Raw genomic sequence first — 16,014 nt, 5'->3', positions numbered from 1 at the left:
TTCCCTTATGCATACATTGCAGTGATTCTGTGCAATATACTCATCAAATTACTTTAAAAAGCAGTGCATTTAAAAATATTTTAATGTTTCTAAATCTCAAGGTAAAGTCAGGTATGATTATAATTATGTAGAATTTATTAAGGTATTAAATACTATACAGAACACACAAATGCCCCTGCTCTCCAGAGCAGAATAAAAAATTATAAAACCTTAGTAGTTTTACATCCATCCGTCTAACAAAACATGTTCAGTGCCCACCATATGCCACAAGTCTAATAGAGACCCTTATCCCTTCCTGTGTCCAGCTTCCTTCCCTTATAGAAATCTACCAGTTCTTGAGAGATGGGTCTCTAGCTTTTGCTTACATGCATTTAGCAGTAAAGTATGCACCTTGAAAGAGACCATTCTGTTTAAAAGTAGCATTATCTGTTATAAAATTCTTTCCCCCTTTTCTGGTTTGGAAACTGCGACTCAGAGCATTTTAGTGACTCATCCACAGGCATACAACGAGGTCTCTGCAGAGCCAGCACTGGAACTCAGCTTTCCTAATTCTTAATCAAGTGCTTTTTCCTTGCTATGAAACTACAGAGGATAAATTTTTTTCCAGTTTTATTTGACTACCATTCAGATATTTGAAATGCCTCCCCATTATTCTCCTTTCCAATCCAAACATCCCCTCATGTGATTAGGTTTCCAGACCCTTTCCTATTTACCCTAACCTGGCATGCTTCATGTGGTCAATGCCCAGAAAGGAATTCAATACTCTAGTTGTGGTCTGGCTGTGCAGAATACACTGAACCGATTACCTCCCCTCTTCTGTACACAAGTATTTGTTAATGCCACCTCTGTTTGCATCATTTCTTTCTGGTAGCACATAGTGGGCTCATCTCTCTCTCTCTCTCTCTCTCTCTCTCTCTCTCTCTCTCTCACTCACTCACTCACACACACACACACACACACACACACACACACACACACACACACACACACTGCCTTCACCAGCGCAGCTCAAGTCTCATTTAACTTTATAGCTAAATTATTTTAACTTTACAGGGCAAAGTTAGAATGATCTATTCCACAGTTAGACATTTGTTTCAGTGAGTAATATGCTCATAGGATGCTAAGGATGTAGTTCTATTCCATTATTTCTCAAAAGATTAATTTTGAAGGAACCATTGTGAAATGTGTTGTAAAAGTGGTCTGCTATTTTTTCATGGATTTGAAGAAACAGAGGCAAAAGTTTTCATAGTAAACAAAAAATAGAGAAGAAGCAAGGAGAAACAGTCACTGGATTATATAGAAAAACAAAACATGTATATGTATGTATGTTATAAAAGTATGTGATAAATATATATTATAAAAATAGGGCTTCCCTGGTGGCGCAGTGGTTGAGAGTCCGCCTGCCGATGCAGGGGACATGGGTTCGTGCCCCGGTCCGGGAGGATCCCACGTGCCGCGGAGCGGCTGTGCCCGTGAGTCATGGCCGCTGGACCTGTGCGTCCAGAGCCTGTGCTCCGCAGCGGGAGAGGCCACAACAGTGAGAGGCCCACGTACCGCCAAAAAATAAAAATAAAAAAAATAAAAAATAAACATATATTCACATATACATTTATGTGTATATAAAATATGTACATACATATAAACTATACACACACAAAAATGTATATGTGTGTATAAAGTACACATACATATAAACATACTTATAAAATATACATATATACGTATGTGTATATATATATATGTATATATGTGTGTGTGTGTGTGTGTGTGTGTGTGTGTGTGTGTGTGTGTGTGTATATATATATATATATATATGGAATCCTCATGGAGAAGTCATTCCAAATACACATATAGTGGTTTTAGGGGAGTGACTTAGAAAGACCATGGCTTTAATGGAATGCAGGAGTTTAAAACCCAAAATAGGCTTAGAACCAAGTCCTAGGAATAGTGGCTTATTCCTGGCAAGTAGAGGTAGATTTACCACAGAAGGGTCTTAGACTTGGAATTATTAAGGATAATAATTAGTAACTACATATTGATGAGCAGCTGAAAAATTACTGGAACCGTCTTGTGGTATTTCTGTGAAGAATTTAAAATAAAAAGAATGGTATAGTAACAGTTAATTTTAGTGATGATGTTACTGAGTGTGTACCTATGTGTTGATTTATTTTAAATCTTGATCTTATTTGCATGTCCTAGTATTTTAAGTAGAAATGAGGAATTAGAATTATGTTACTAATATGGGTAGAAAATGCAATAGTACTTAATAAATGGCTTTATAACTGCATCTCAGCTTTTTACATTTGAAGAAAGCTATTTTACATATCTATGGTTAGTACAGACTGTTCACTTAGTAGGAGTTATCCTATGAGCAAGTATGGACTTGTCCAGGGGATACAGCTTGCTTTACAAGCCCAACGGTTTTTCTCACATATTCATTACTCACACGTTTGCTCTTGAAGACAGTCCTTCTGCCTTGGCTTGAGGCAGTGTGGAGTAAGAGACAGCCCCTGAACCTGCCTTGTGTAAGCCTGGCTCAGAGCCTAGTGATATTGCTTCTGCGTCAAGGGAACTTTGGTGAGTCACAGTCACGGAGACTCAGTTTGTCTATTGATGAAACAAACAAAAAATACATACCTCACATGGTTGTTTTAAGACTGAAAGAAATAATACACGTGTAATCCTTATAAACCTGGAGCCCATTTGTCCATTTCAGAGCAAGTTGCATGGTTAGTTGAAGAAACACAGCAGCAAAAATTTAATTGAAAACAAATCCCTCAGATGTTTTATTTAATATTTCAAAAACTGTGAAGAGGATTCAAGTACATAATACATCCTACCATCTATTTAAATTTCCTTTATTCTTTTGCTTACTTCTCTTGTATCGCCATCTTCCCCTAAGTACCTTGCTCAATGGTTCCTTAAAATTTCTTTCTATATCCAGCCCACAGCTGTTTTTTTTCTCCCTGTTCCTTCTCCCCCAACCCCACCCCCTTTGTATACTTTTTATTATATAAATGGATTTTACCACTCTCCCCATGAAAAAGTATCCTTCTTTTTAGGGGTGTGTGTGTGTGTGTGTGTGTGTGTGTGTGTGTGTGTGTGCGCGCGCGTGTGTTGTCTATATATTTGGGGTGGGCATTAGACGAGTTGGTAATTACAGTCTTCTCTTTAGCAGGCTGGAGAAAAAAAGGTAATTATTTTTACATGACATGTATAAAAACACTTTTTCAAATGTCATACAAATTTTTCTTGGCAGGGGAGCCAAGCCTGTGCTATATATATGAGGGAGATGGGATATGTGAACCTTTTGAGAAGGAAACCAGCATCACAGACTGTGGCCTCTATACTCCCAAAGGATACCTGGATCAGTGGGCTACCCAAGCTTATTCTTCTCACGAAGATAAGAAGAAGTGTCCTGTTTCCTTGGTAACTGGAGAACCTCCTTCCATGGTAAGTTAAGCCAGAAGAATAGAGTCAAGGCTAAACAAAATTGTGAAGTGATTCCCCCAGATACTTAATGTGAGCATACATTTTTTTCTCCTCACTTTGACACCAAATTTAGTTCTTAATGCACTCAGAATAGGATAATGTTAAATGAAAAGCTTCTAGACTAGCAATTAAATCTCATCCCTCACCCTCACCCCACTTACATTCACTAGTTTTCATCTAGGAACCTTTGACTATGCAATAGCTGACTTCAAGTTACACAAAAGCATCTCAAAATTAGTCTTAGAATACACATATCAGAAATTACACTTGGGCTTTGTGTTTGGGAAAATTTATTTTAAAAGAAGAAAAAGAAGCAGTAAAGAGTCAGAATACCTGGATAACACTATTGGATCTACCAGTATTATTATGATTATTACTAAGTCAGATTTGACATGTCACTTAACCTCTCTGGGCCCCAATTTTCCCATATGTAAAATGGGTATAATAATACGTTTTGCATTTAACTCAGTGGTTTATTACAAGGATCAAATGAAATTTAAAATATGTATTAAAGATCAAAGTATAATTTTTTAATTTTTTTTTTGCGGTACGTGGGCCTCTCACTGTTGTGGCCTCCCCCGTTGCGGAACACAGCCTCCGGACGTGCAGGCCCAGCGGCCATGGCTCACGGGCCTAGCCGCTCCGCGGCATGTGGGATCTTCCCAGACCGGGGCACGAACCCGTGTCCCCTGCATCGGCAGGTGGACTCTCAACCACTGCGCCACGAGGGAAGCCCCCAAAGTATTTGATTTAAATAATTTTTATTATTAAAGAAATTTGAGAGTGAGTACTAAAAACAAATCCGTAGGTATACAATTTTCCATGAATATCTACCTAAATAAATAGAAGATCTTCTGAGGACTCTGAGGACTGACTTCTATGAATCATAATTAAATACCTAAAAGAAGATTAAGGGCTTTAGTTTTTGGATACTATTCTAGATGTTTCCATTGCCAAATAAACTCTTTCATTCATTATAACAATAAGCAATATAGTCATTTCAACAGAAGTAAGATTTAGCTCTCTAGGTGTATTAGGCCAGGATAGAATTACTGGAGTTTAGCCTTGAGGAGATACCCCCAGATGATTGAGGAACCAGCCAAGGTTGGTGCTGTGGTTCAAGGAACTCATCAAGGACCCAGGGGTCTTTGAGATTTCACCTCTTTCTATCCTTGGCTTGCAGCTTTCTTCCTCAAGCTCATAAGATGACTGCTGTTCCTCCAGGCACGAAGTCATTATTTCAAGTGGGAAGAAGGGGAAAGGTCAAAGGGAGATATTCACACGTGCTAGCTGAGTCTCTTTTTATTGGGAAAATGGGAGCTCTTCGGGAACTTTGACACTATAGGCTTCCACCAACATCTCATTGGTCAGATCCAGGTCACTTCATCATCCTTAGTTGTAAGGGACCCTGAGGAGATGAGCATTTATAACTTGATACATTGTCACCTTGAACAAAATTGGAGTTTGTTAATAAGAAAGAAAGGGGAGGGCTTCCCTGGTGACGCAGTGGTTAAGAATCCGCCTGCCAATGCAGGGGACACAGGTTCGAGCCCTGGTCCGGGAAGATCTCACATGCCGCGGAGCAACTAAGCCCGTGTGCCACAACTACTGAGCCTGCGCTCTAGAGCCTGCGTGCCACAACTACTGAAGCCTGTGCACCTAGAGCCCGTGCTCCGCAACAAGAGAAGCCCACGTACCACAACGAAGAGTAGCCCGGCTTGCTGCAACCAGAGAAAGCCAGTGCACAGCAACGAAGACCCAATGCAGCCAAAAATAAATAAATAAATTTATAAAAAGAAAAAAAAAAGAAGAAAGAAAGGGGAATGGATATGGATAGGCAAGTAGCCATGCCTGCCACACTCCTTCAGCTAATTCTGGCATCTTTCTCAAGAGTTCTGGTGCCCAATGACAGGAAGCCCAGAAAACTGGGAGATTCTGAGTTAGTGACAGCTCTCTAAAGTGGCTTTTAGCCTAGCCTGTCTGTCTTCCCACAGTGAAGTGGGAAAAATTTCCTGGATTTTCTCTTTCCTGGTTCCTTTTCCCAGCTTAGTGGTTCCCTGATTCAGTAGCCTCACTCCTGGGGCCAGTGGATCCTGCCTGGTAAGGATCTAATCATCATCCTGGACAGACTTCCCTAACTAATCCTAGGAGCAGTTGCCTGAAATGTGCCAGGACAATTCGTTGAGCAAGATCCTTGGGTCGTCAGTGGGCTGTGAGTTGTCATGTGTATTCTTCTACCCTGGTAAAGTTATATCTTGAGGCTAACGGAGAGCACTGAGACATTCTTCTACATTGAGAAAAGTTTTCTGCCGATAATGTGATCATTAGGCATTCAGAAAGAGAGGAAAACTTTGGTTTCAAGCTGGAGAGTTTCATTGTCTTTACTTACCTCTCACCCTCCACATTTAATTGTTGGTTGAAATTGCATTTCAGATTTGCACATCATACCGTCCAGATTTACCAGAGCACCGTCCACTTACTGGCTGGTTTCCCTGTGTCACCAGTGGAAATAGCCCTCAGGATGAAGGGAGTAAGCAGCTAAAAGGTAGCCTGGAGAGAGAGGATGAGGTTTGGCTCAAAGTAAGTGGCCCAAATGGATTTTTGTGAAGGCTGTGGATAGATTGTGCATGTGTGTGTGTATAAATGATGCATTGGAATGGCTTGCCAGGAGATTTCCTTTTATCATCGCAAAGTTTTTACATCTTGAATTTATTTTCATCTCTCTTTGAATGTTGGACTTCTCTTTATAAGCAATCATTTTATCAAAGTATAATATACACATAGAAAAGTACAGAAATGCACAGATCAATAATTTTCTTACAAAGTAAACATCCTCTCTAACCACCACACAGATCAAGAAACAGAAAATTAACATCACCCCCCAAAAGGCTCTCTCATTCCCCATCTCATTTATTACATGACAGAGGCATCTACTATTTTTACTTCTGCCACCATAGATTAGTTTTGCCTGTTTGCATTTTATGTAAAAAACTTTCCAGTAATGTACTATTTGTGTCTGATTCTTTCTTACTCAACTTTATTTGTGGGATTCATCGTGCTGCTTTACTTAGCAGAAAAGTTCATTTCCATTACTGTGTAGAATTCCAGTGCATGAATATGTCATACTTTATTTAACCATATTGATGGACATATAGTTTATTTCTAGGTTTTCTGTACTGTGTATTACAAATAGTTCTGCTATAAACACTTCTGTACATTTCTTTTGGTGAATGTATATAAACAATTGGATATATTTGGAACTGCTAGATCATAGTTAGGCAGCTGACCAGCTTTAGTAGATAATCCCGAATGATTTTCCACTTGGTTGTACTAGTTTATACTCCCACCAGAGGCCTATGAGTATTCCAGTTGCTTTACATTTTCACCATTACTTGATATTTAAAATATTTAAAAGTCTTCATTTTGGCCATTCTGTTGGGTATGTAAATGTACCTCCCTGAGGTTTCAATTTGTATTCACATGTTGACTAATGAGATTAGGAGACTTTTACATGTATATTGGTCATTTGTAGATTCTTCTTTTTTTTTTTCTTTTTATCTGAAGGGCATATTAAAGTCTTTTGCTCAATTTTCTATTGGACTGTCTGTCATTTTCTTCTTAATTTATATGATGTCTTTACAATTTTCTGAATGTAAATCCTGTTCCAGTTATATGTTATTTAATATTTTCCAACACTCTGTGGCTTACTTATTTTTACTCTTAATGGTATATTTAGATGAACAGAGTTCTAAATTTTACTAAAATTCAAATTATCTTCCTTTTTCTTTATGGTTAGTGCTTGTCGTGTACTGTATTTAATAGTCTTTGCCTACCACAAAGATATACTTTCCTATGTTATCTTCTAGAAATGTTATTGTTTTACATTTTATATGTAGGTGTACAATCCATTGGAATTTTTGTGTATTGTGTGAGGTAGGGATCAAGATTTTTTCTCCCTAGACCTAGAACTACCATTACTCAAACTAAAATTTTCTTTTCCCCTCTTTGCTGCACTGTGTCACCTTTATCGCAGATAAACTGGCAATATATATGTGGAGGTCTGTTTATTGTGGAGATTCTACATCTTTTTTGTATATCTGTATACAGACTGATCTGTATATCCTTGCATCAGTGTTACACTCTTAATTACTGTACATTTTTTATGAGTCTTAAAATCAAATAATGTAAGTCTTAAACTTGTTCCTTTTTTTCCTGATTGTATTGGCTATTCTTGGTCCTCTGAATTTTCATATAAATTTTGGAATCAGCTTCAATTTTCACACATAGGGAAAAAAAACCTGATGCAATTTTGACTGGGATTTTATTGAACCTCTGAGTCAATTTGGGGAGAGTTTTCTCTTTAAAATACTGTCTTCTAACATTTTCTTTGAGTTACTTAAGTCTTTAATTTCTCTTAATGTTTTATAGTTTTCTGAGAAAAAGGGAATTGAATTTTATTTATCAAATGCTTTTTCTGCCTCCACTGAGGTGACCATATTATTTTCCCCTTTGTTCTGTCACTGTCTTGGTATACATTGATAAATGTTTAAATGTTAAATCAACATTAGATACCTGGGGAAAAAAATAACAACTTGGAGGCTATGTATAATCCTTTGCCAATAGTTTTGGATCCTATTTGTGAATATTTTAAGTGTTTTTTTCATTTATATTCATTAGAGATTGGTTCCTACTTTTTTTTTTTTTTTTTTTAATTTTACTATCTTGTCAGGTTTTATGATGAAGGCTAGGTTTGACTCCCAGAGTAAGTTTCCTTTTTTCACCAGTTTTCTGGAACATTTTGTGAAAGGTTGATGTTAATTTTTGAGGAATTCATCAGTAAAGCTATCTGAGTCTGTGTTTTCTTTAAGGAAAATATTTAAATATGTGTTAAAATTTTAAACCAAATATTGAAAAATTTGGGTTTTTTATTTCTTCTTAGGTCAACTTTGGTAAGTTGAGTTTTCCACCAAGTAATTAGTCCATTTTTTCTAAAATTTCGAATTTATTGGCATTAAGTTTTTTGTAATGTTCTCTTACTTTATTTGTAATATTTCCAAGCTCCCCAGGACTTTTTTCATTTATGCTATTGTTAATTTTTGGCTTCTCTCTTTTATTTTTTTGCTCAATCTTCCTAAAGATTTATCAGTTTTATTAATCTTTTATTAATGTTTTTATAGAACCAAAGAATATATATGTGTGTATATATGTATTCTTATATATATAAATATACATATATGAACATAAAAGGAAGGAAATAATGAAAATAACATTATTTCCTTCCTTTTATGTTTACATTTAACTTGCTCTACTTTTTCTGCTAACTTGAGATGATGCTTAAATAATTAATTTTTAGCTTCTTTCTTTTTAAAATATGTGCATTAAGGCCACAAGTTTCCTTCTAAGTGTGACTTTAGCGACATACTACAAGTTTCACATCTTATTTCTGTTATCCAGTTCAAACATATTTTCTAATTTTTATTTAATTTTTTGATCCCTGAGTTATTTATAAGTATGCTGATGAACTTCCAAACATTTATGGATTTTCTGGTTACCTTTTTATTTTTGACTTATAGCTAGAGTCTTCTGTGGTCAAAGATTATATTTGGTATGGTTTCAAACCTTTTTAATTTGTTGACCCTTGAATTACGGAATAGCATCTGGTTAGTATTGATAAATATTACATGTACTTTGAAAGAAATATGTAATCTGAAATTATTGGATATAGCATTCTATATATTTAACATAGATCAAGTTCATCCATCATGTCATTAAAATTTCCTATATCATATATATAATCTATGATATATACATATTTTGCCTGATATTTTGTATACTATTTCCATCAGTTACTGTGAGATATGGGTCAGACTTTCTTACCATAGTCTTGAATTTGTCTGTTTCTCTTACTTTTGTCAGTTTTTGATTTATATATTTTGAAACTATATGATTAAATATGCAGGCAATTCTCACTTTGTAGTGTGGGACCACAAAATGACCATGTATCCTAAAACTATACAAAGCAAACTCAGTAATGATGGGAAAAATTATAATAGTTACATGACCTTTTTGACACGATATTAAAAACTCTCTTATTTTCAGAAATATATGTGAAAGGAAGTGAAAAAATAGTAAATTTTAGTTCATTATAATTTAAAAAAACATTACAAACAGAGGATTAAAGTGTTTCATTTCTTTGTTTAAAAAAAAGAAAACTACCAAGTATAGTTTGAACAGTGCTTGCCTTTTTTTTTTTTGCTTCACATGACTTACATTACAAAGCAAGCAGTTTTTCTGTGCCTTTGTGAATTGTCATATTCCTTTCTAAGTTTGAGCAGCTTCCAACATTTTATAGTACTTTGCACTTTTAATGTTATGAAGCGTCTCTGAGAGTTCTTTTAATGTGAATTTTTTCTTGGCATCATTTCCTCTGGGACATCTTCATCCTTTTTGTCACAACCACTTTTCTCATTTTTGCTGATCATTTCACTTTCACTAAGTTCCTCTGGCTGCAAATCCAGTCTCTCAAATGGCAGCAGCATCAGCATTCCCACACTCAGCTCTTTCGTCTATAACTCTATTTACCTTTAATTCAAATTTCACCTCAAGCATTATAATTTTTTGTTTCTTTGCTGTACTTTCATCCTTGCTGGCTGATCCCCTCTTTTGATTATCCATGTTTGTGAAATGTCACGTGGGTAAAATGTCACTGGGAGATGAGGCAACACACATGCACACTTTTCTGCCTCTGTGTGAACTGAATAACAGATACACAGTAAACGATCAATGACAGTTTGAAAGAAGTGATGTAATTGGTCACTGATCATGATGCTCAGTTGTTATTTACATGGTGATTTGTGGATGGAAAGACTATTAATGGAGTTTGTACTTTCTACAGTTACAATTATTTTTTGGTAACTGAAATTTGAATCATATCGTTGGGACTCTGGTATTATATAACTAAATTGTGATAACTGATATTTTTGTATATGGAAACTGTGTAAAGTGAAACTACTGTCAGCAGATAATTTTAGAATTTTTATATCTTCCTGGTGGATTATCTCTTCTAACACTAAGAAACGTCTCTTTATCTCTAAGAATATTTTTTTAATAGATCTTTATTGGAGTGTAACTGCTTCACAATACTGTGTTAGTTTCTGTTGCACAACAAAGCGAATCAGCCGTATGCATACCCATGTCCCCATATCCCCTCCCTCTTGAGCCTCCCTCCGAATCCTCCTCTCCCTCCCCTCTAGGTCATTGCATAGCACCGACCTTATCTCCCTGAGCTATGCTGCTTCTTTCCACTAGCTATTTTACATTAGGTAGTGTATATAGGTCAATGCTACTCTCACTTCGCCCCAGCTTCCCCCTGACCCCAGGTCATCAAGTCCATTCTCTATGTCTACATCTTTCTTACTGCCCTGAAAATAGCTTCATCAGTACCATTTTTTAAAATTTAGATTCCATATGTGTGCGTTAGCATACAGTATTTGTTTTTCTCTTTCTGACTTACTTCACTCTGTATGACAGACTCCAGGTCCATCCACCTCACTACAAATAACTCAATTTCGTTTCTTTTAGTGACTGAGAAATATTCCATTGTATATATGTGCCACACCTTCTTTATCCATTTATCTGTCGATGGACATTTAGGTTGGTTCCATGTCCTGGTTATTGTAAATACTGCTGCAGTGAACATTGTGGTACATGTCTCTTTTTGAATTATGGTTTTCTCAGGGTATATGCCCAGTAGTGGGATTGCTGGGTCATATGGTAGTTCTATTTTTAGTTTTTTAAGGAACCTCCATACTGTTTTCCATAGTGGTTGTATCAATTTACATTCCCACCAACACTGCAGGAAGGTTCCCTTTTCACCACATGCTTTCTAGCATTTATTGTTTCTAGATTTTTTGATAATGGCCATTCTGACTGGCCTGTGGTGATACCTCACTATAGTTTTGATTTACATTTCTCTAATAATTAGTGATGTTGAGCAGCTTTTCATGTGCCTCTTGGCCATCTGTATGTCTTCCTTGGTGAAATGTCTATTTAGGTCTTCCAACCATTTTTTAATTGGATTGTTTGTTTTTTTGATATTGAGCTCCATGAGCTGTTTATACATTTTGGAGAGTAATCCTTTGTCTGTTGTTTCATGTGCAAATATTTTCTCCCATTCTGAGCATTGTCTTTTTGTCTTGTTTATGGTTTCCTTTGCTGTGCAAAAGCTTTTAAGTTTAATTAAGTCCCATTTGTTTATTTTTGTTTTTATTTCCATTACTCTAGGAGGTGTGTCAAAAAATATCTTGCTGTAGATTATGTCAAAGAGTGTTTTTCCTGTGTTTTCTTCTAAGTGTTTTATAGTGTCTGGTCTTACATTTAGGTCTTTAATCCATTTGGAGTTTATTTTTGTGTATGGTGTTAGGTCGTGTTCTAATTTCATTCTTTTACATGTAGCTGTCCAGTTTTCCCAGCACCACTTATTGAAGAGACTGTCTTCTCTCCATTGTATATTCTTGCCTCCTTTGTTGTAAATTAGGTGACCATATGTACGTGGGTTTATCTCTGAGCATTCTATCCTGTACCACTGATCTATATTTCTGTTTTTGTGCCAGTACCGTACTGTCTTGATATACTGTATAGTTTGAGATCAGGGAGACTGATTCCTCCAACTCCGTTTTTCTTTCTCAAGTTCGCTTTGGCTATTTGGGGTCTTTTGTGTTTCTATACAAATTGTAAAATTTTTTGTTCTAATTCTGTGAAGAATGCCAATTGGTAGTTTGATAGAGATTGCATTGAATCTGTAGATTGCTTTGGGTAGTATAGTCATTTTCACAATATTGATTCTTCCAATCCAAGAACGTGGTATATTTCTCCATCAGTTTATGTCATCATCGATTTCTTTCATCTGTTGTTTTATAGTTTTTTGAGTAAGTCTTTCACCTCCTTAGGCAGGTTTATTACTAGGTATTTTATTCATTTTGTTGTGATGGTAAATGGGATTGTTTCCTAAATTTCTGTTTCTAATTTTTCATTGTTGGTGTATAGGAATGCCAGAGATTTCTGCGCATTCATTTTGTATCCTGTAACCTCACCAAATTCACTGATTAGTTCTAGTAGTTTTCTGGTGGCATATTTAGGATTTTCTAGGTATAGTATCATGCCATCTGCAAACAGTGACAGTTTTACTTCTTCTTTTCCAATTTGTACTCCTCTTATTTCTTTTTCTTCTCTGATTGTCATGGCTAGTACTTCCAAAATTATGTTGAATAAGAGTGGCAAGAGCGGATATCCTTGTCCTGTTCCTGATCTTAGTGGAAATGCTTTCAGTTTTTCACCATTGCATATGATGCTTGCTGTGGGTTTGTCATATATGGCCTTTATTATGTTGAGGTAGATTCACTCTATGCCCATTTTCTTGAGAGTTTTTATCATAAATTGGTGTTGAATTTTGTCAAAAGCTTTTTCTGCATCTATTGAGATGATTGTATGGTTTTTATTCCTTAATTTGATAATGTGGTGTATCACACTGATTGATTTGTGTATATTGAAAAATCATTGCATCCCTGGGATAAATCTCACTTGCTCATGGTATGTGATCCTTTTAATATGTTGTTGGATTCTGACTGCTAGTATTTTGTTGAGGATTTTTGCATCTATGTTCATCATTGTTATTGGTCTATAATTTTCTTTTTTTGTGATATCTTTTTCTGCTTTTGGTATCAGGGTGATGGCGGCTTTGTAGAATGAATTTGGGAGTGTTTCTCCCTCTGCAATTTTTTGGAAGAGTTTGAGAATGGTGGGTGTTAACTCTTCTCTTAATGTTTGATAGAATTTGCCTGTAGAGCCCTCTGGTCCTGGACTTCTGTTTGTTGGAAGATTTTAAATTACAGTTTTAATTTCATGTCTTGTGATAGGTCTGTTTATATTTTCTAATTCTTCCTAGTTCAGTCTTGGAAAATTGTACCTTTCCAAGAATTTGTCTGTTTCTTCATGGTTGTCCATTTTATTGGCATATAGTTGTTGGTAGTAGTCTCTTATAGTCCTCTGTATTTCTGTGGTGTCAGTTGTGATTTCTCCTTTTTCATTTCTAATTTTATTGATACGCATCCTCTTCCTTTTTTTCTTGATGAGTCTGGCTAAGAGTTTATCAATTTTATCTTCTCCAGAATCAGTTGTTAGTTTTATTGATCTTTGCTATTGTTTTCTTCATTTCTATTTCATTTATACCTGCTCTGATCTTTATGAGTTCTTTCCTTCTATTGACTTTGGGTTTTCTTTGTTCTTCTTTTTCTAGTTGTCTTAAGTGTAGGGTGAGATTGTTTATCTGAGATTTTTCTTGTTTCTTGAGATGAGATTGAATTGCTATAAACTTCCCTCTTAGAACTGCTTTTGCTGCATCCCATAGCTATTGGGTCATCGTGGTTTTGTTGTCATTTGTTTCTATCTATTTTTTAAATTTCTTCTTTGATTTCTTCAGTGATCTCTTGGTTATTTAGTAGCACACTGTTTAGCCTCCATATATTTGTGGGGTTTTTTCCTTTTTTTCCCCATGTAATTGATTTCTAATCTCATAGCATGTGGTTGGAAAAGATGCTTGATATGATTTCAGTTTCCTTAAATTTTCCAAGGCTTGATTTGTGACCCAAGATGTGATCTATCCTGGAGAATGTTCCATGTGCATTTGAGAAGAAAGTGTATTCTGCCACTTTCAGGTGGAATGTCCTATAAATATCAATTAAGTCTATCTGGTTTATTGTGTCATTTAAAGCTTGTGTTTCCTTATTTGTTTTCTGTCTGGATGATCTGTCCATTGGTGTAAGTGGGGTGTTAAAGTTCTCCACTATTATTGTGTTACTGTCTATTTCCCCTTTTATGGCTGTTAGCATTTGCCTTATGTATTGAGGTACTCCTATGTTGGGTGCATAAACATTTATAATTGTTATGTCTTCTTCTTGATTGATCTTGATCATTATGTATTGTCCCTCCTTATCTCTTATAACAGTCTTTATTTTAAAGTCTATTTTGTCTGATATGAGAACTGCTACTCCAGCTTTCTTTTGATTTCCATTTGCATGGTATATCTTTTCCATCCCTTCACTTTCAATCTGTATGTGTCTCTAGGTCTGAAGTGGATCTCTTGTAGACAGCATATATATGGGTCTTGTTTTCGTATCCATTCGGCCAGTCTGTGTCTTTTCGTTGGGACACTTAATCTGTTTGCATTCAAGGTTATCATTGATATGTATGTTCCTATTACCATTTTCTTAATTGTTTTGGGTTTGTTTTTGTGGGTCTTTTTCTCTTCATGTGTTTCCTGCCTAGAGAATTTTCTTTAGCATTTCTTGTAGAGCTGGTTTGGTGGTGCTGAATTCTCTTAGCTTTTGCATGTTTGTAAAGTTTTGATTTCTCTGTCAAATCTGAATGAGATCCTTGCTGGGTAGAGTACTTGGTTGTAGGTTTTTCTCTTTCACCTTTTTAAGTATTTCCTGCCACTCCCTTCTGGCCTGCAGAGTTTCCACTGAAAAATCAGCTGATTACCTTATGGGGATTCCTTTGTATGTTATTTTTTGTTTTTCCCTTGCTGCTTTTAATATTTTTTCTTTGAATTTAATTTTTGTTAGTTTGATTAATATGGGTCTTGGTATGTTTTTCCTAGGGTTTATCCCGTATGGCACTCTCTGTGCTTCCTGCACTTGGGTAACTATTTCCTTTCCCATGTTAGGGAAGTTTTTGACTATAATCTCTTCAAATGTTTTCTCAGACCCTTTCTTTTTCTCTTCTTCTTCTGGGACCCCTATAATTCGAACGTTGGTGCATTTAGTGTTGTCCCAGAGATCTCTGAGATTGTCGTCAGTTCTTTTCATTCTTTTTTCTTTATTCTACTCCTCAGCAGTTATTTCCACCATTTTGTCTTCCAGCTCACTTATTCATTCTTCTGCCTCAGTTATTCTGTTATTGATTCCTTCTAGTGTTTTTTTTTTTTTTCATTTCATTTATTGTGTTGTTCATCTCTGTTTGTTCTTTAGTTCTTCTAGATCTTTGTTAAACATTTCTTGTATTTTCTCAGTCCATGCCTCCATTCTATTTCTGAGATTCTGGATCATCTTTACTATCATTACTCTGAATTCTTTTTCAGTTAGATTGCCTATTTCCTCTTCATTTATTTGGTCTTGTAGGCTTTTACCTTGCTCCTTCAGCTGTGATATATATTTTGCCATCTCATTTTTTTTTTTTAATGGGTGAGATTTTGTTCCTGTTTTACTGGTTGTTTGGCCTGAGGTTTCCAACGCTGGAGTTTGTAGGCTGTTGGGTAGAGCTGGGTCCAGGTGCTGAGATGAGGACCTCTATGAGACCTCACTCTGATGAATATTCCCTGGGGTCTGAGGTTCTCTGTCAGTGCAGTGGTTCAGACTCAGAGATCCCACCACAGAGCTTTGGCCTGACCCCCGGCTCATGAACCAAGCAAGCCACATAGAGTGGCAGAAAAAAAAAAAAAAGAGAGAACAATAACAAAGTAAAAAA

The 16,014-nt window shown here is 36.0% G+C and overlaps 1 protein-coding gene across 1 annotated transcript in view; it reads left to right on the top strand.

Annotated features, from left to right (window-relative positions):
- PAPPA2 (pappalysin 2) overlaps positions 1-16,014 on the top strand; it is a 282,414-nt gene that overhangs the window by 133,622 nt on the left and 132,778 nt on the right. The window contains exons 10-11 of the mRNA XM_027086240.1: positions 3,260-3,453; positions 5,926-6,072. Of these exons, the coding sequence (XP_026942041.1) occupies positions 3,260-3,453; positions 5,926-6,072 (341 nt within the window). The remainder of the gene's footprint in view (positions 1-3,259; positions 3,454-5,925; positions 6,073-16,014) is intronic.

This window comes from Aethalodelphis obliquidens, unplaced genomic scaffold (genome assembly GCF_003676395.1).
Source record: "Aethalodelphis obliquidens isolate GAN/ISIS:26980383/991018 unplaced genomic scaffold, ASM367639v1 scaffold55, whole genome shotgun sequence".
Classification (NCBI taxonomy): domain Eukaryota; kingdom Metazoa; phylum Chordata; class Mammalia; order Artiodactyla; family Delphinidae; genus Aethalodelphis; species Aethalodelphis obliquidens.
Note: the sequence above shows the minus strand (reverse complement) of the source record. Positions and strands in the feature narration are given on the sequence as shown.